Source organism: Corvus kubaryi, unplaced genomic scaffold (genome assembly GCF_017639235.1).
Source record: "Corvus kubaryi isolate FWS band 111438036 unplaced genomic scaffold, C.kubaryi_AGA036_p1.0 37347, whole genome shotgun sequence".
Classification (NCBI taxonomy): domain Eukaryota; kingdom Metazoa; phylum Chordata; class Aves; order Passeriformes; family Corvidae; genus Corvus; species Corvus kubaryi.
This window is the reverse complement of record NW_024581113.1, coordinates 90,512-108,262: the sequence shown is the minus strand read 5'-3', so window position 1 is coordinate 108,262 and position 17,751 is coordinate 90,512. Positions and strand designations below refer to the sequence as shown.

The 17,751-nt window shown below is 63.7% G+C and overlaps 2 protein-coding genes across 7 annotated transcripts in view; one reads left to right on the top strand and one right to left on the bottom strand.

Annotated features, from left to right (window-relative positions):
- The window catches only part of LOC121666390 (phosphofurin acidic cluster sorting protein 1-like), a 56,244-nt gene extending 55,017 nt beyond the window's left edge, over positions 1 to 1,227 (top strand). For all 4 annotated transcript variants that reach the window (XM_042031880.1, XM_042031877.1, XM_042031878.1 and 1 more), the window contains 2 exons: positions 170 to 283; positions 384 to 1,227. In XM_042031880.1, the coding sequence (XP_041887814.1) occupies positions 170 to 283; positions 384 to 499 (230 nt within the window). In that variant the 3' untranslated portion in view covers positions 500 to 1,227. The remainder of the gene's footprint in view (positions 1 to 169; positions 284 to 383) is intronic.
- A 218-nt stretch (positions 1,228 to 1,445) lies between these two features.
- On the bottom strand, positions 1,446 to 17,456 carry CUL9 (cullin 9). 3 transcript variants are annotated; one of them, XM_042031875.1, is made up of 31 exons: positions 17,329 to 17,456; positions 16,964 to 17,025; positions 15,249 to 15,857; positions 12,881 to 13,035; positions 11,994 to 12,512; positions 11,738 to 11,873; positions 11,342 to 11,532; positions 10,478 to 10,853; positions 10,060 to 10,264; positions 9,577 to 9,784; positions 9,301 to 9,494; positions 8,944 to 9,161; positions 8,619 to 8,850; positions 8,131 to 8,236; positions 7,593 to 7,823; positions 7,337 to 7,427; positions 7,092 to 7,263; positions 6,835 to 6,940; positions 6,587 to 6,682; positions 6,324 to 6,499; positions 5,669 to 5,802; positions 5,413 to 5,589; positions 5,056 to 5,171; positions 4,407 to 4,589; positions 3,906 to 4,063; positions 3,383 to 3,593; positions 3,130 to 3,295; positions 2,860 to 3,005; positions 2,547 to 2,664; positions 1,901 to 2,097; positions 1,446 to 1,822 (listed from the first exon to the last, which is right to left on the bottom strand). In XM_042031875.1, exons 3-31 carry the CDS (start codon positions 15,841 to 15,843, stop codon positions 1,538 to 1,540), a joined length of 5,898 nt encoding a protein of 1,965 aa, XP_041887809.1. In that variant the 5' UTR covers positions 15,844 to 15,857; positions 16,964 to 17,025; positions 17,329 to 17,456; the 3' UTR covers positions 1,446 to 1,537. The 3 variants fall into 3 exon arrangements, with proteins under 3 accessions (XP_041887809.1, XP_041887808.1, XP_041887810.1); XM_042031874.1 differs by having other exon boundaries at positions 7,593 to 7,820; positions 17,329 to 17,349; XM_042031876.1 differs by lacking the exon at positions 1,446 to 1,822 and having other exon boundaries at positions 1,916 to 2,026; positions 17,329 to 17,349.
- Between the last annotated feature and the right edge of the window lie 295 nt (positions 17,457 to 17,751).

Genomic DNA, 17,751 nt, shown 5'->3' with positions numbered 1-17,751 from the left:
CTCTGGCTCTGGGGCCAAAGTTCTTTGCAAAAAGGGTGGGGGGGAGCCTGCAGGAGGGCAGGGCTGAGACGTGACCCAGCAGGGGTCAGTCAATGCACTGGGGCAGGGGCTCCCATTCAGGTCCAGGCGGGGACATCCTAACATTGGTCCTGTCTGGTCTTGGTCCCAGTGATGTTCCTGAGCAAGAAACCAAAAGAAAAGGACTTGGAACCCAAAAGCCAAGTCATTGAAGGGATCACACGCCTCATCTGCACAGCCAAGCACCAGAACACCATGTTGCGAGGTGAGGGCAAGTACCAGCCCCTGGGGGCTGTAGCGGAGCAGACCAGGCAGCACAGGCTGGCTGTGGTAGGGCTGTACCTCACTGCACCCTCTCCTCTCAGTCTCCATAGATGGGGTGGAGTGGAACGATGTGAAGTTTTTCCAGCTGGCAGCACAGTGGCCAACACACGTCAAGTACCTCCCTGTGGGCATCTTCGGCTACTCGAAGAGTGTGTGAGACATTGGGGCATCCCTGGAATGGAGCTGCAGTGGGTTGCAGGAGGAGACAGGGAGATGGACATGCTCTTGTCCCCATCTTCTGCAGACCAGTCCCTTCCTGCTCCGTTGGGGGGGGGGGGGATACTACACCTGCACCCTGTGGGCCAAGAGCCGTGAAGGTGAGGCCAGTGAGACTGGGTCCATGCACCCTCCAACACCAGCCAGGACACCATGCCATCTGCCTCCTGTGACCCCCAACAGCAGCCTGCGACAAGGGTTGGCACCAGCCAGCAGGGCCCCAGGAAGGGCTCTGGGCCCCGCTCTCCACAGATGCACCTGCCAGGCCAGCCCTGTAGCCAGCCAGGGCCCCAGCTGGCCTGGACCCAGGCAGGTTCCCCAGTGCTGCAGCCAGCCAGATTGCTCTGTGCAGGGGGCAGGTGCTGAGCAGGGCCCACCACCCCTCTACCACCCTTGCCAGCCCCACTGCCAGCCTTGCACTGCTGTGCTGGCCCTGCCCTCTGCAGCACAGCCTCAGCAGCTTTTCCAGTCCCCATGCAACCCTGCTGCTGAGGCTGTCCTCTTCGTCACCCCATCCTTTCCCAACCAGCCCTACCCCATGGTGCTGCCAGCTGGAGGTGTGGGATGAGGGCACCTGAGTTTTTTTTTTTACAAGATTCTATTTTTTTTAAATTTATTGTATGGTTACTTTTCGGGATTAATTTTAATAAATTAATGCTGTTACCATTATGGCAGGGTATGTGTGTGTGTGTGTGTGCCCCCATGTCTAAGGGCATTACTGAGCACAGCTGGGAGAGAACAAGTTTGGGCAGGGTGCAGCTACTACCACCACTCCAGCAAGCATGACTGTCAGGGCTGTCTGAGCACAGCAACCACGGGTATGGCCTGGCCATGCTCCCAGCCATGGACCAGCTGAGCTCCCCAACAGACTCCAAGCTGGGACTGGGTGGAGCTTGGCTCATTTATTTAAATAAAACTCACGCATGTTCAGGAAGAGACAGACTGGATTCAGCCTGAGTCTTCCCAGCCAGGTCCTCATCTACCTGAACGTGGAAAAAGTCTGTCTCCTTTCAGCAGAGGCCAGGCTTGCTGCTGTCTTGATCTCTACAGTCTGGAAGGCAACCTGTGGCTGTACCTGAGAAGTGGGGAGCGTTGTGGATTCAGCAGAGATGTATTCCAAGACATGAGGCCTCCCCTCCTGGCGCCGGAGATAGCCCTGGTTCAACAGGTGCAGGATGCAGGACAGCACGTCCACGCTGTGGCAGCAGAAGCTCAGGAACTGCACCCCCGGCCCCAGCTCGCCCTTCTGGCAGGCATCGATCACCTACGGCAGCAAGGGAGCCCCACTGCAGTGGCTGCAGCCCCCACGCAGCCCCTGGGCCCCCTCTGCTCCACCCCATACCCTGAACACCAGGTTGTCGATGTGCAGCTGCTTCTCCACCTTGAGGATGCGGGTGATGAGGCAGCACAGGACGTTCCTCTTCCTCTCCAGGGCGCTCACCTCAGCCCTCTCTGTCCGCAGGTACCTCTGCTGGGGCAGCAGCCTCAGCTGGCGGCCGGAGGCCTGGGCCAGGGCTGCCTGGTTCAGCCGCAGGGCACCTGGAGCCAGCACCCAAGCCAGGCTCAGCCAAGCCTCGGGCTGGGCCCTGAAGGAGCCCCGGGACACACGTGTGGCTGTGGGACCCAAGCTGGGCCTCCTGCTGCTGCCTGCACCGCTGGCCACCCCAGCCCTGTCCCCCACGTGTGGCCCCAAGCCCCAGCCACGCACACAGCCCCTGGCCCCGCCCCAAGCCCACACACAGACCCGAGACCCAACCACCCACGCTGACCCACATGGGCCCCGTGCATGGCCCCGAGCCCCACCCCACGCATCACCCCCAGCCCCACACCGGCCTCAGGCCCCGGCCTGGCACACAGACCCGTGCCCCCGGCAGCAACACACGGACCCAGCCCCCTCGCTGGCCCTACGAACTCCTGCACCCCTAAGCCCAGCACCCCCTCGGGGTTCAGACCAGCCCCTCCCCCGGGTGCCCCAGCCCCGCACTCACCCCCCGGAGCGCAGCTCCCCTCCAGGACGCCCTGGCCGTGGGTCAGCGGGGTCAGCGCGTGGTGCACCAGGTCAGCAGGGAGCCCCGTAGCCTGCAGCAGGGCCTCCACAGCCACCTCCTGCAGCACGGGGTGGGAGGGCAATGGCCAAGAGCCACTGGCCACAGGCCTGGCCTAACCATGGGGTCCTGTGCCCCCAACACTGCTGGAGACCCCAGCAGAAGGGAAGGGAGGACACGGCCCTGCCATGCTCCGGCCTCCACTGCCTCCCGGCCTCCACTGCCTCCCTCGCCCCACGGTGGCCCCAGCTCCTACCTGGGCGCTGTTGAAGCACAGCAGGATGTACATCTGCAGCGTGGACACGTGCAGAACGCAGTCTCCAAACTGCAGCTCGGCGTGGCCCAGCCACGTCCACTGCAGCCGACGGGGCTTCGTGCACTCCCAGCCCAGCTGGCTCTGGCCTGCCAGGGACAGTGTCAGCGCCAGGGACCAGCCCTGCCAGCCACTCAGCCCACCCCAGCACGCCACCACTCGTGGCTGAGCTGCCCTGGAGGGTCTGGGCACTCTCCTGGCCGCAGCACTCACTCTGCCGGCAGAAGTCAGCAAACTCAGCCAGGGGGGAGCTCAGCACCGCCGGGAAAAACCTCCCAGGGTTCTCCATGTAGCAGAGCGGGGACACAGGCCAGCAGCGCGGGGACAGGGCCAGCACCTTCACCTCCGGCACATCTGCCACCGAGGCCGTTCCCAGCACCTGGGCACGGGGGCACAAGGGCGGCTCGGGTCAGGATCCAGGATTCTCTGGCAGCCTCCGGCCTCCCCACGCCACCATCCCTCTCACCTCGTCCAGGCCTGTGTCCAGCTCCAGCAGCCGCTTATCCTGCTCCTGCAGCTGGAAGAGGCAGAACTGCCGCTGGAGCTCCTCCGACTCGGCCAAGTTGCTCAGCATGTCTTGGGGAAAGCGGCTGGGGAAGCACAGCCCGATCTGCTCCACGATGCCTCCTTCCAGCCACGACGGCCCTTGCGTCAGGAGCCGGTCCCCCAGGTAGTGCCTGCCACGGCCACCAGCTTCCGTCAGGGCTGGGCCCGAGCCCTGTGGCCATCAGCCGCCCGCCAGGAGACAGCCACAGCTCCAAGCCCGGCCTCACCCCACGGCACACGGGCCTGGCAGCACGCTCGGCTCCCCTCCCTGTCCCCAGCAGGGAATGTGCCTCCGCACACCGGCAGCACCCACGGGCCCTCCACGCTCCATGACCCCGTAAAAGCAAAGCGGGAGCGCCACTGCCGCGCCAGGCTGGGCTCCCCCAGCACACCAGGCCACGCTGCACCAGGCCCCTGGTTCCGGGGAGACACGGCAGCCTCACCTGTAGAAGTGCTCAAAGGTGTGGGCAAGCTCCAGGCCGCTGAAGACGACAAAGGGCTCCAGGAACTGCTGCAGCCGCTCCAGAGGCCCCGTGCTGCCCGCGGCCCTGCGCAGCTCCTGGATCTGCACGTCAAGGTAGCGGGCAAACTGCTCGCTCACCTGCGAGGGACAGGGCTGGCTGCAGACAGGGCTCACCAGGTGCCCACAGGGCCGGGCTGGGGCAATGTCCCTGAGGGGAGCAGCTGGGACACTCTGGCGCTCCCGGGCAGGGCCCCAGGGTGCCCAGGCACCAGCCCAGGGCAGGACTGTGCCGGGGCCGGGCCCACGCTGGGACGAGCACCACGCACCTGAGCTGGCCACCACCCAGGGTGCCAGGGCAGGGCTCTGTGGCTCGGGGGAACAGGACACCACCCACCCCGAGCTCGCCCCAGCGCCACGGCTCAGGGCAGCTCCCCAGCTGTGCCCAGGGCCAAGGCAGCGGGGCCGCGCTCCCTCGACTCACATGCAGGGCAGTCAGGAAGGAGAGCTGCAGCAAAGCCCCTGCAAAGCCCTGGCCCAGGGCCAGCACGAAGGCGGCCTGCTGCCCAAAGAGCTCCTCCGTGGCCCCGCGCAGGCGCTGGTACAGCCGGCAGTAGCGCTCCGCAAGGTCCGGCGCCTGCCCCGCCGCCTCCAGGAACCGCTGCACCTGTGGGAGCAGCGCCAGGGCTGAGCCCGCAGCAGGACGTGCCCCTCGCACTGTCCCCAGCCCTGCCCTGCCCTGCCAACACCAACTGCCTGGGTCCCAGCCAGGGCCAGCTCGGGGCCCTGGTGCTGCTGTGGGGCTGCCAAGGCGGGAGCGCGGCTCCGAGGGCTGGGCAGGGGCTGTGGGGGCACAAGGGAGGCACAGCAGCAGCCCAGCAGGACAGAAAGCCCAACGCTGGACCTGTCTCCTGGCCCGCAGCATCAGCCTGGGCACAGGGCCTGGCTCACACCCGAGCCACGCCAGGGCGGCAAGCGCAGCACGGCTGTCCCCACATCGCTCCAGGCTCTGTGGAGGCCAGCTACAGCCCTGTGCCCTCCCCACGCTCCCAGGGCACTTCCAGACCCCACTCCCTGCTCCAACCACCCAGGGCAGGTCCCACGCCCCCCCCAGTCAGCCCTCCAAGCTCTACCTGCTGCTGCACCACGCCACGCCAGCACTGCGAGATTCCCCACAGACCTCTCGGCTTCTCCACCACTGCCTTTGCAGTCCTGGCCAGCACCTCCTTGTTCTTCCCCTCCTTCCCACCTGCCAAGGGTCAACCTCAGGCTCAGCGTGGCTCCGTGGGCAGGCCCCGCACACTGACTGGCCACAGCAGGGCTGAGGGGACGCTGGGGAGGCGCGGCCACTGCTGGGGCGTGACCGCAAGCCTTCCCTGGCTCAGGAGCCTCCTGTGCCACAGGACGCTGCCCAGAGGAGCCTCACAGCCACAGCCTGGCGCTCCGGAGCACCGCCTGCCCAGCTCCGCGGAGGGCAGCCCCTGGCTCACCAGCTGCTCTGCTCTCCTCTGGCTCGGCGCCGCCGGGGTCCACGTGCACCAGGAGCTGGGTCAGGCGCCGCACGCAGGAGCCAAAGGTAGCCCTGCGCCCCGTGGCACGGCGGGGCAGCTCCACGCTCTCCAGGTACTCGCTCAGCAGCCAGCCCAGAGGACTGACACCATCAGCGCCTGCGGGGCCAACCAGACTCAGAGCCAGGCGCCTCTGCCTGGCGCACGGCACGGATGGGTCCCGGAGAGCGCAGGGTACCTGGGCTGGTGATGCTCTGCACCAAGGGGTTCACCAGGGCCTCCCAGAAAGTCCTGCCCAGTGCCCGGGCTGCCTCATCGTCAGGAAGGAAGCGGCTGGCAAAGCCCTGCTCGTGCTGCAGCGCCCCGTTCAGTCTGCAACAGCGACCGGGCGGCACACGGTGCCGGGGCTGGAGAACTCCCACGGGAAAGCAGAGCACACTCGTGGCTCCCTGCTCTGCCCCTTGCCAAGGCACGACGGCTCGGTGGCCCTGCTCGCCCCCAGCAGCCAGGGAGGGCCCCTCGCTGTCTCTGGGACCTGCCCCCAATGGCCCTCGGGACCCTCACAGCTGCTGCCAAACGGGGCTGTGCAGTGCCTGTGGCCACGAGATCCTGCTGTGCCCGGCCGACCTCTGCCACATCAGGATGTGCCGGCCCCTGTGGGGGACCAGCATCCCCCTCTGGGGGGTTAGCCCAGCTTAAACCCAGGGGACCCCAAGGCGGCCCTGGCCCTCCAGAACCACTGGTGGCCAGGAAGGAGCAAGGGCCCCTCTCGTCCAGGTGGCACACCCAGCTGCTCCTTTCCTAGCCCCGCTGTCCCCTCACAGGCTGCCAGCCACGTCCCCTGGGGCCCTGGGACACCAGGGACGCGATGGCACAGCCAGGACACAACTCACCTGCCAAAGAGCTGCAGCAGCCGCCCCCGGTCTCGGCAGATCTCCTGGCTCCAGGCATGAGCCCGAGCAGTGCAGGAGAGGAACGTCCGCCGGCACAGCTGCTCCTTGAAGATGGGCCACAAAGTGGGCTTGGGACCCAGCACCTCGATGCCACGCACACGTGTGTCAATGCCACCCTGCGGGAGAGCGGGACCCTCAGCTCCTCGGACGTGGCCCCGACGCCCCACGCTGCCCGCTCCCGGGCCCAGCCCCTGCTCCCCTACCTGCTGGCACCGCTTCACCCGGATCTGGATGATGGGCCAGAAGCGGGTCATGTTCTCCAGCAGGATCACTCTGCTGTCCGAGGGCAGGATGGTCACCTGCAGGGAGGCACTGAGCCCTCAGCACGACCGCCAGCCTGCAAGCGGCTCCCGCAGCGCAGCTCCTGCCATTCCCACCTCCCCGAGGGCACCAGGGCCACACCTCCACGGGGCACAGCAAGGACCGGCCCGCCTCTCCCACGGCGACTCACCGCATTGAGCTCCGTCCTGATGGTGGCAGGGCTGTCCCCGCCCAGCACCACGACCCGCGATGGCATGTAGCTGGAGTCCTCGCTGGCCACCAGCATGCTCAGCTCCCTGCAGCACAGCAAACACGGGGCTGTCCCCACCTCCCTGCCCTGGCCCCTGACAGCACCACGCCCTGCCGGCCATGTCCCGCTGCCCCCAGCACGGGGCCACTGTGGCAGGGCTGGCACAGATCCACAAAGCCCTCCCGGCCCAGCCCCACCTGATCACCACCCCACACTGCATGTGCACAGTGATGAAGTGGGAGCCGGTGCTGCCGTTCGACTCCCAGTAGGTCCTGGGGTTCCTGTCCGTGAGCTTGCTGGCCTGGTGCGAGTTGGAAGAGACCTGCACCTTCTCCCAACACTTGTCCTCCTTCACCTCCATGCTGGAGCCTGTGGGCAGAGCACGTGCAGCTTCCAGCCACCAAGCCAGCTCCTGGGGCCAGCTCCCACTGCCCACACTCACCTCGGCACAGGTTGTGCAGGAAGACGTCGAAGAAGGGGATGCTGATGGGCTGGTGGCTCCGGCGGTGCTCCTCAATCTGTCCCAGGACCAGCTGTGGGATGGCAAAAGGCTCTTACCAGGGGCCCCAGGTCCTCCTCCCCTCACCCCACGCAGGGCTGCGGCAGGCAGAGAGCACAAGGCCGTCCCTCAGTGCCGGGGACAGCCTGAGGGCCCCCAGACCCAGAGCCCCAGCGCGGCCGTGCCTCCCCAGGCCCACCTGGATGCAGCCGGCCAAGATGCTGCTCGTCAGCTTCTTGTAGAGGCTGGCAAACTTCTCACACTCCATCACCAGCTCGAGCAGGGCCGGCGCCAGCGACGGGACCGTGCTGTGCTTTTCCAGGGCTTTGCTCAGAGCCTCGTGGGTGCCCACGTGGCACATCACCACCACGCAGTCCTTGCTGGCGCTGCCCAGGCGGTGCAGGAAGCCAACAACCTCCTGCAGCACCTGCTGAGACGCAGCCGTGAGCAGCCGGGGCACCGCTGGCAACTCCCTGGGCCCTCCCAGCAGCCGGAGCTGCAGCTCCATTCCCCTCATCCCAACCCCACCAGCGCTCGCCAGAGCCTGGCCAGGCACGGCCAGACTGGGCATTTGGCCACCAGGACACGGACACGGCCAGGACAGCCGCTCCCACCTCTCCCAGTGCCTCGGACACAAGGCCAGGCTGCCACCAGGACACGGACACGGCCAGGACAGCCGCTCCCACCTCTCCCAGCACAGCCACCCCTGCCTGCCGGCAGTCCCGGGGCCCTCTCACCTCCCAGCTGCTGCTGTGGGTGCTCAGGCAGGACACACAGGGCTCCACACACTCATGCCAGGGCAGCACATCCTCCTGATAACTGTCCAGGAACTTGTTCAGGATCCTGAGTGACACAGGGGGCCTGCTCAGGCCGGGGCACAGGGACAGCAATGCTCCAGGCAGCCCTGCTTCCCTGCCCCACCCGGAAGGCATCTCTCAAGGACTGGCAACCAAGGCTGCCCTGGCACCTTGCGCACCCCACCAGCACCCAGGCACGTCCTCCACTGCCCCTGCGTGTCCCCGCCCCCGCTGCTCTGTCCCCACATGGCCCTGCGCCCCAGGACAGCCCAATCAGCACCTGCCTACGTGCTGGGGTGAGCCCGCCGCCAGGGAAGAACACCCCCACCACCACCCACAAACATGCACTGGGTCTTCCCAACACGACCACCAGCACTCACACACCTGCTGTGGGGGTCCCAGAGCCCCCCCAACCCCCCTGCACCCACCTGAGGATGCTCAGGCTCACAGCCTTCTCTGTCCCCAGCAGCTCCAAGCTGCGCAGCAACAGCCTGAAGCAGCTGTGGTCCTGCAGCAGCTGAGCCACCTGGCCAGCGGGAGCAGGGCCTTCGCTGCAGAGCTGCCGCTCCAGGGCCACCACCACCTCCTTGGACAAGACGCTGTCCTCCAGGCCACCCAGGAGCATCTGCATGCCCTTCGGGTCCAACGGGACCTCTCTGCCTGCCGTGACAAGGACACGTGAGCCCAGCCCGGGTGCTCACTCCAGCGGCAGCAGCCCCTCAGGGCGCTCTGCCCTGCCAGGCCAGGCGGTACCTGCTGCCTGCGGGCCCAGGGGCAGCCGGTGCTCGGCCAGGCGATTGATGGCGCTGAGGGCCAGCACGGCCTGCGGGCAGCTGCCGCTCTGCCCGTCCCTCCAGCAGCTCTGCAGCACCTCCAGGAGACCGCAGCTCGCCAGCTGCTCCGCCAGGCCCCGGTGCCCATCCATCAGCATGTTCACCACCAGCAGGCCGTTCTGCACCCCTGAGGAGCCCCTGCAGGGACACAGCCGTGCCACTCTCCTCCCCCAGCCACACAGCCTCCCCTGCACCCGCAAGCCACCTGCCCGCCCTGCCCGTCCTTCCCCCTGCACATTCCCCCCAACCTCAGCCGCTCTCCACACTCCGCCCCTACCCCGGCACCCTCTGCATGGTGCTCAGGGCAGCAGGGATGGCGCTCAGCAGGCTGGCAGAGCCCTCGCTGGAGGCAGAGCCGATGCTGGCAAAGATCTCCCGCATCATCTGTGCGTCGCCGTGGTTCCAGGGCAAGGGCTTCCCACCGGCACCTCCCGGCTCAGCGTCCGCAGCTCCCACCAGCACCTTCAGGGCCTGCGAGGACAACGGCAGGGCAGCGGCACCTCCAGCACGGCCGGGGCGGCCCTGCCCGCCCCCCGGCACCCCCGGCACTCACCGCCAGGCCGGCCTGCTGCACCAGGCCGGAGCAGCCGTGCTGCTGCATGCAGGCCAGCACGGCCCGCACGCCGCCCTCCGTGGCAAAGGGCACGCGCCGCTCGTACCGGGCCAGCAGCACGGCCAGCAGCCGCAGCGTCACCGCCACCAGCGCCTTCTCTGCCGCCTCCGTGCTCAGCAGCTCCACGGCCACCCGCACCAGCTTCTCCCTGCGTGCGACACCACACCTCAGCCGGGGCTCCTGCCACTGCCAGCGCCTCGGGCCCTGCCAGCCACCTCCTTCCTGCCCGCGCTGCGGCTGGGACGGCCCCGCCGATGAGCCTGCCTGCGACAAAGGGTCACAAAATCCACCTCTCCGCTTGCGCCTACCCGCCTGCACACTGCCACTGCCACCTCCCGCACTCCCAGCTCAGCACTGGCCCCCACCCTGCCCACAGGGCCCTCCCCAGGCAGCACGAGGGCTGTGCAGCACCCCAGGGCTCACCCAGCGCTCCCGATGGTGCCCAGCCCGCCCTGGGCTGTGCCGACTTGCTGCTCCGACTTGGACTCCTCCTCCAGCATCTTCAGGATGTGCTTGAGCCCAGCTAAGCGCAGCCCCACCGCCGAGCTGCGGCTCTGGATCACGTCCACCACGGCTGCAACGCTGGCCAGCGAGCCGCTCTCGCTCACCCCCTCGGAGCTGCCCAGCACTGCCCGGAGGGACGGAGGCGTCAGGGCAGCAGCGACGCTCCAGCAGCTCCCGGGGTGCCACACGCCCGCAGACCCAGCACCCGCAGGCCCCCCCACTTCAGGCAACCGCTGGCTGCACGGCCCCCCATGCCCTGCCCAGAGCCTTCCCCCGTGGAGGCAGCAGTGCCGCTTCCAGCACCGCGCCTGTGCCCCAGCGCCTAGCAGGACATTACCCTGGCTCTGCTCCTCCGTCACCTCTGGCAAGAACAGCCCTTCCCTCTCAAAGAGCTCGCTGAACAGCTGGGAATCCGACTTCACTGCCACGCTGCGCGCCTGGGGCGGCCCTACGGCTGCAGAAAGCTCTTCCTCCGCCGCCTTGGCCATCGTGCCTTTGGGGCCGGTGCTCCTGCAGCCGTCGCCCTCGGAGCACACTGCGCTGCTCCCTCCACCATCCTGCTCTGCCCCCCTGCCGAGGAAGTGTCTGCCGTAGACACGGGAGCCGCGCAGGTCACGCAGAGAGCTGCCCTGGCACCGCTTCTCCAGGACCTGCAGCACCTTCTGGGCCAGCTCCGCAGGCACCGACAGCTGCATCAGGGCTTCTTCATCCACCTCCGACAGCCACACCGATGGATGGGGACAAGTTAACCTCGGGCTCGCCACAGACCCCGCGCCCCTTGGGGCGGCCACTGCCGGGACGGACAGAAAGGCTGCACCGACAGAGGTGCCCAGCGCCGCTCCCCGCTGCCACCCTCCCTGCCTGTCCCCAGCCCAACTCCCACCAGCCCACACCTCCCACCCGTGCTCAACACCCAACTGCAACCGGCAGAATGACCCCACGGCCTCGCCTCGCCTGCCCAAACCTCGCTGGACAGTCACTCTTCCACTCAGGGGACGCTGTGTGTCCTCTCATCTCCACTCACTGCTCTGCTGGGCCCAGCTCCTCACGCTTTCACCATCCCAGCTCACCCTCCCATTTCTGTCCCTTTCAGGCTGTCCCTGCACAGCTCACACTTGCCATCTCCTCTGGGCCTGCTCCCTTCCCTAATGTTCCCCTTGCTCCTCCCTCCCATTTCCCTGCTGCAGCCACTGGCCCCTACCTGCTCTCCCTGGTGCTGCTGGATGAGACAGGTGATCTCTTTCTGCTCCTGTGCCTCCAGCTTCCTCACAAAGAACAGCAGCTCCCACCACTCGGCACGGCTCAGTGCCTCTGCAGCCTTAGGCAGCCGCTGCCCCAGGTAAGGCAGGGAGTACAGCCCCCCCAAGGGCTTGCACAGGAATGGCTGTGGAACTGCAGGAGAGCAGAGCAAGGAGGGACACTGTCAGCTCGGACAATTCCCCCATCCCCTGCTGCACATTCTGCATTCCCCAAGGAAAGGGCTATTGCTAGGCAGAAGAGGTCCCCACCGTACCATAGCTTGCTGGGGGAAAGGGAGGTGACAGGATGGCAGTGGTAGAGGTGGAACATGCTTGAAGGAGACCAACAGGCTGCTCACCTGCTCTCAGTCTGTGGTTTCGTGTCAGGGTGTTCACCTTCTCCTGGCCCTCAAGCTCCTTGTGCTCCGAAGGGCCAATGATCTCCACCATGTGCCAGTGAACCCAGTACGTACAGCCCAGAGCTTGCCAGTACACCTGAGGAGGAGAGCCCAAGAGACACCCAGCTGGGGGAAGGCAAGCCCAGCCCCACTATGCAAGGCTGCACAAGAGAGCAGACAGGCCCCTCGGCAGCGCCTGCTCCCCCAGCAGGGATACCTGCACCGGGGGCATGCCATCATTGCTGCGGCGGAAGTCGCCCTCGTCGCCGGCGGTGACCTGCTCGTAGTCCTCGAGCATGCGCACCCTCATGCCGCTCACCAGGTTTGCCTGCACGTACTCCACGTAGCTGCTGCGGCTCGGGAAGGCCGAGCGCGTCTTGAAGGTCACGGGCTCCTTTGCTGGGGATGTGGGAGCTGCTTCGACAGCAGTGCTGGCTGGAGTCTTGTGCTGGAAGATGGAGCAGGCAGGGCGAGGCTGCAGCTCCCGTTGGGCCAGCGGCTCTGCCCTGTGGCTGTGGCTCCAGCCCATCACGTGCACCAGCTCCGAGATGAGGTTTGCCATGGCCATGCTGAACTCAAACTCCTGCTTCACACGGCTCCTCTCCTCAGAGACAGGGCTGGGCACAGCACAGCCCTGCTGCTCCTCTCCCTGCTCCACGCCACTGCTCAGCTTGTCCAGGAGAGAAGTCACACACAGGTAGCGCTTCACCAGGACAAACAGCTGCTTCCCAGGGATCTGCAACAAGCACAGCTGTCACACTCGGCCTGCAGAGCACCTCCAGCCCCCAGCTCCCTCTGAGCCACCAGCTCATTCCCAGGCAGGCTCCCCTGAGAGCTCCGGACCAGCTGGCAGCAGCAGAGACCTCTCAGCCCACCCTCCCCTCCCTGCTCACGGACAGGGCTCTCCAGGTGCCTCTGCACCGCCCCCAGCCTCAGCCCAGGCCCAGGTCCTGCCCCGGCTCTCCCAACAGCCAGTCCTGCTCACCTGCCCACCTCCAACTACCCTCTTGTCCCGGACAAGGGCGCCAGCCCTGGCCCCCACTCCCACCCCTCCTGGCCCCTCGTGCCCCGCAGGCCAGGGCTGGTGGCGGGGTCTGTCCCCACCTGCGGGAGGTGAATCCCCTCAAAGGACATGCAGTGCTCTGCAGAGGACGTGATCTCAGCAAACAGCTCCAGCAAGGTGCAGCGACTGTCAAAGTCCATGTGCTGCTCAATGCCATCCTGCCGGCTCAGGGACAGCAGGACATAGGCCCGGCTCCCTGCAACAACAACAAAAACTCTTCAGGCCCCTTAAAGACAACCCTCACCCCACCCTCCCTGCGAGAGGCAGAGCCACAGGGTAGGAACAGCTTTGCCGCTCAGTGTCACCTGATCCATGTTCTGCCCCTTCATCTGGACTGGCAACACTTTGCTCCACAGTGTGTTTTTTCTACCCCTAACGCTGCAAGATTCTCACAAAGCAGCAACCCCAAATAACTGACTCCAGAACAGGGTCCCAGGGAAGAAAAGAAGTCAAGTTTTAACCTGAATCAGCCCTTCATCTGCCCCACTTCAGAGCTGCATGAACTCAGGCACTAGGACAGGGAAAGCCAGATCTCCTGTGGGATACACCATAACCAGCAACCTTCCAGGTGCACCCAAGTCTCATCAAGCACTTCCAAGCCATGGCAGCTCCCCTTAAATGAAAGAACTGGGTGAGGACCAGCCTCTACCCACCAAGGCTGTGTCAAGCCCTTTGGCACCGGTATTCATTGCAAGGGTATGTGGAAAGAGACTGTCTGTTCCTCTAAGTGCATCCAGTCAAGGACCTTTTCACTGCAAAGAGTCAAAGTAAGAAGGAAGCCATAAACAAGAACATAAAGAATCACAAACCTGACTGACAAATGCTAATGGATGCAGTGAGGAGAAACAAATCTGGTCAGTCACTACAATTAGTAAGGACATCTGGGTGTGAGAATGATTATTTTTCAGTAGGTTTATCTGATTAATTGGAATTGGCAAGGAAGACAAAAGCGGGTGCAGAGAAAGGGATATAAAAGGCGCCAGTCATGTTCAAACCACAGCTGGTCAGTGTGTTTGTCTGGCAGCCCTGTACCTGATTGACACAGTCTGTCCTACTTTCTTACTAAATCTTTACTAACTCTCTCTCTACCCCTGTGTGCGTGTACTGCAAAGACCGAGTGCCAGCTGCCGGTGAGACCTGCATGAGTGGCATTTGGTGCCACAAACTGGAGCCTTACTGGGGCTGTGGGAGCCCTGTGGAGTCTGCAAGTGGAGCAAGTGACAAGCTGGAGGTGCCATCAGAGAGATCAAAATCATGGATTTGAGGCTGGAATGCCAGCTATCGGGAAGACTGGTGTACAGCTGACCCAGTACAAATTACTCAGTTCTGGTCAGGGGTGTAGGTGTCCCTGGCCTGAGGTGCCAGCTTCTGGGGCAAGTGCCAGGGACTTGCCTGGAGTAGGTAGGATCCTCGGTCACCAGCCACTGGGGAGAGAACAGTGTGAGTTTTGAAGAACAGCTGCTGGAAGGGAGGCAAGTGAGGACTTCAGCACCAGCAGCTGAAGCAGGACTGCAGTGCCTGGTGCCAGGGGAAAGGGTGAGTGTCTGCATCTTTCCCAACCCTGCTGTGCATGGGGTGTGCATGTAACTCGTTAGCAAAACTTCATGCTGGATTAGCAAGGAGGAGGTCCTGAGTCCAGACCAAGGTATGAGGTGGGTGGTGGTTGGTGCTAGAAGTCCCAAGGGATGTGTGAATGTGGACTGTGGAACAAGAATGGTACAGGTTTACTAGCAAGCATCAGGCTTGACAAACTGAGGAGCAGGAGGACCTCTGAGACTGGTAGAGGGGCTTGGATCCAGGCACAGGTGCAGGACAGAGGGGCCATGCTGGTAGCCAAGGGATCCATGTGTGTGTACTTGTGAACCTGGAAAGTGCAGTGTGTGCTGTTAGGAGTGACCTTCTGTCTCGGCTGGACAAGGAGCAGGAGGGGACGTGGCTGGCTGTGCTTGTGTTTATGTGAGTGCCGTAAGTGTGTCAGAGTCCTGTGTGTGTCTGTGCTCCAGGGTGGGCACTCAGCTTTGCTGCTGGTTGAACCTGCAAATGGGAAAGTGGCAGCTGCATCTCTCAGCTTGAGAAACTCCAGATTCCCCGGGCTGGGCTCCAGTGGTGGAGCAGGAGAGGTGCTGGGGCTGCTAGAGGAGACAGCCACCTCTAACATTCCTTACCACTCCCAGCAGTTAATCAGCATCCCAGCTCAGAAACCTGGCAGGGGAAAAAGTTTCTAACTCCCAGAGCAGTCCAGACAACTGCAACCAAGGAAGCTTGCAAGATCCAGACTGATTCTTCCCCTTTTGCCAGCAAGCCCCGAGACATGCTGCTTCCCAGGCATCTCACCCCTCCCAAAGGCCTGGCACCCCTCAGCTGCCCAGCAACACCTCCTCAGAGGCACCGAGCAGGAGCAGCCCCCACCTGCATCATGTGAAGCCAGAGCCCGCAGCATCTGGCCAGCGCTGCGGCGGATCCGCTTCTCCTTGTGGCCCAGCATCGCCATCAGCAGCTCCAGGGCTCCCGTCTCCCTGAAGGCGCCCGCCAGAGAGCCGATGCTGGCGTAGGCGCCCAGCACGTGCACCGTGCTCAGGATGGAGCACTCGGGCGTCCCGGCCTCGGCCACCTGGCGCCCAGCTCGCTGCACCAGGCTCCTGACATCGGCCTTCATCTCCAGCAGCGAGGCTTCGTCCAGCGGCACATCCGCGGCCAACGGCCCGGGCGCCTTCTCCTCTCTCGGCCGCGGCCCTTCCGGCCTCCTCCGGCCCAGCAGCGCCGGGCAGCTGGCGCAGACCTCTTCTGCAGACATCCACATGGAGATGTGCTCTGCCTTGCTCTCTGCAGAGGAGGCACTGCTGCCTCCCGCTGCTTTCTCTGCCGAGCTAACGACGCTCCACTGCACCAGGTATTCCGGGTGGCCGTCGTGGCCTCGCCGCTGCCGGAGCAGCTCCTCTGGGTAGGCCTGCAGTTTGGGCCCCAGCTGCACAAGCAGGGTGCCACTGTGCTTCTCATTCACCATGGCAGCAGATGGGTCTGCAGAGATAGAGGGGAAGCACGGTCAAGCTTTTATTTCTGAGCTGCGTGCTGGGGAAAGCGTGATCCAGCACTGACAGTAGAAGTGGTTGAGGCACAGCTTTTGATCCTGAGATCCTACAGCCAGGATAAAGCTCTGAAGGAAAATCCACTTTGCAGAGGCTAACATTCTCCTCCCAAGACAATAAGACAGTTTTTCATATACAAAACCTGTTCCCAGCATAACTTGCACACACAGAAGGAGGTTCTCCTCAAAAAAACCAAACCTAACAAAAAACACCAAGGTGAAATGAGCCCTCTTACAGCAAATAATGACAGGAGTCTGGAGTCCTGTTCTCAACCCTGCCACTGCCCATATCACCCTCACAAGCTGGTGCTTTTGCGCTTCTGTCTTTCCTCTTGCTATTTACCATTTGTAGTTGTTTAGACTGTGAGTTTGCCTAGAGCTCACGGTGCTCTCACCGTGCATGGGGACCTTCACCTCACCAGGCCCTGAAGAAAATAATGAGCAATTTCTCAAATCTAGTTCATACACATCAAATCAGGTCACTACCTGAAAGTCTCTCAGTATTTCCTCCTTGGCCTCTTCTCAGAATTCTTTGCCTTTACAATGCTTTGTCAACGGGCAGATTCCACAGAATTAAAAGAGTGCTTCTCTGTTACCTGATTGTTCTGCATCTTGGGACTACAAAGAAGACACAGTGCTTCTCTGCTTTCATCCATGCAAAGAGGAGCATGGAAATAGTTTGCTGTCCAAGACTGAGTGCCAGCAATCAGCAAGCCAGCTGCAGACAAAACCACGGACTGAGTTCACAAAGGATTCCAGATCAGGCTGATAGGAAGGATCTCAGAGGAGCTCAGGCAGGTGGCAGTGGGAAATGCTCCTACCACTTGCACACACTGGCAAGAGAAGCAGTGAAGCAAGATGCTGTTCAGCTGGTGGTAACACGAGTCATTGTCATAAAAGGAGTGAAGATACCACAGAAACAGTTAATCCGTGGTTAACCGAAGACGATCCTAAGCATCAAACACTATGACAAGCACATTAAAAATATTTTCCAGGTGCAGAGAGAAGCAGCCTGAACCCCCAAGAAATTCATACCTACCTTCAACTGTGCTGCCTTCCTTGCAATTTGCAGCAAGCCAGATGGGAATCTTCTTGCACTCTCTGTAATAAAAAGACCAAGTTATTCTCCTGCGCTTTGTAACACCACAAGCCAAAGAATTGTTTTCCTTAAATGAGCTTGTACAGTGCACACACACAGAGGATAGCTCGCACCGACGTGCCTCAGTCCCGGCGCCGCGGAACACATGGGCTTTCCTCCGGGCCGTCCCGGACACCCCGGCGAGCCGCGCCCCAATGCCGGGCCCTTCGCTCACCGCTGTCCCGCTGCCCCGCCGCCCCCGGAGCCACGGCGAGCCGGGCAGGGCTCGGCAGGGCCCAGCCCTGGTGCGCGGGGAGCCAACTCACCCCCGACGCAGAAAGAAGGAAGCGGCCCTTCGGGCGCCGGTCCGACCCTGCCCACGGCCCCGGAGCGGCCCCAGGCGGAGGCGCGGAGCGACCCCGGCGCCACCGGGAAGCACCGGAAGCAGCACGCCGCTTCCGTGTCCGCTACGGCAAGCGGCGAGGGACACGGGAGTGGCGGGAGCTGCGCGTTCCGCGCCCGCGTTCTGCCGTGTCCCCGCCGTGTCCCCGCCGTCCCTCAGAATCCCAGGATAGGTCAGGTTGGAAGAGACCACCGTGGGTCATCTGGTCCAACCTCCCTGCTCAAGCAGAGTCATCCCAGAGCACATGGCCCAGGATTGCATCCAGATGGTTCTTGAGCATCTCCAGTGAGGGAGGCTCCACAGCCTCTCTGGGCAATCTGTCCCAGTGCTCGGGCACTGCTCAGTG

Coding starts and splice junctions, on each gene's coding strand:
- CUL9 (XM_042031875.1), bottom strand. CDS start 15,843: ATGGTGAATGAGAAGCACAGTGGCACCCTGCTTGTGCAGCTGGGGCCC. Junction 11,533..11,737: donor AAACCACAGACTGAGAGCAG/GTGAGCAGCCTG, acceptor GCTCTCCTGCAG/TTCCACAGCCATTCCTGTGC. Junction 7,264..7,336: donor CCTGCACAACCTGTGCCGAG/GTGAGTGTGGGC, acceptor CTCTGCCCACAG/GCTCCAGCATGGAGGTGAAG.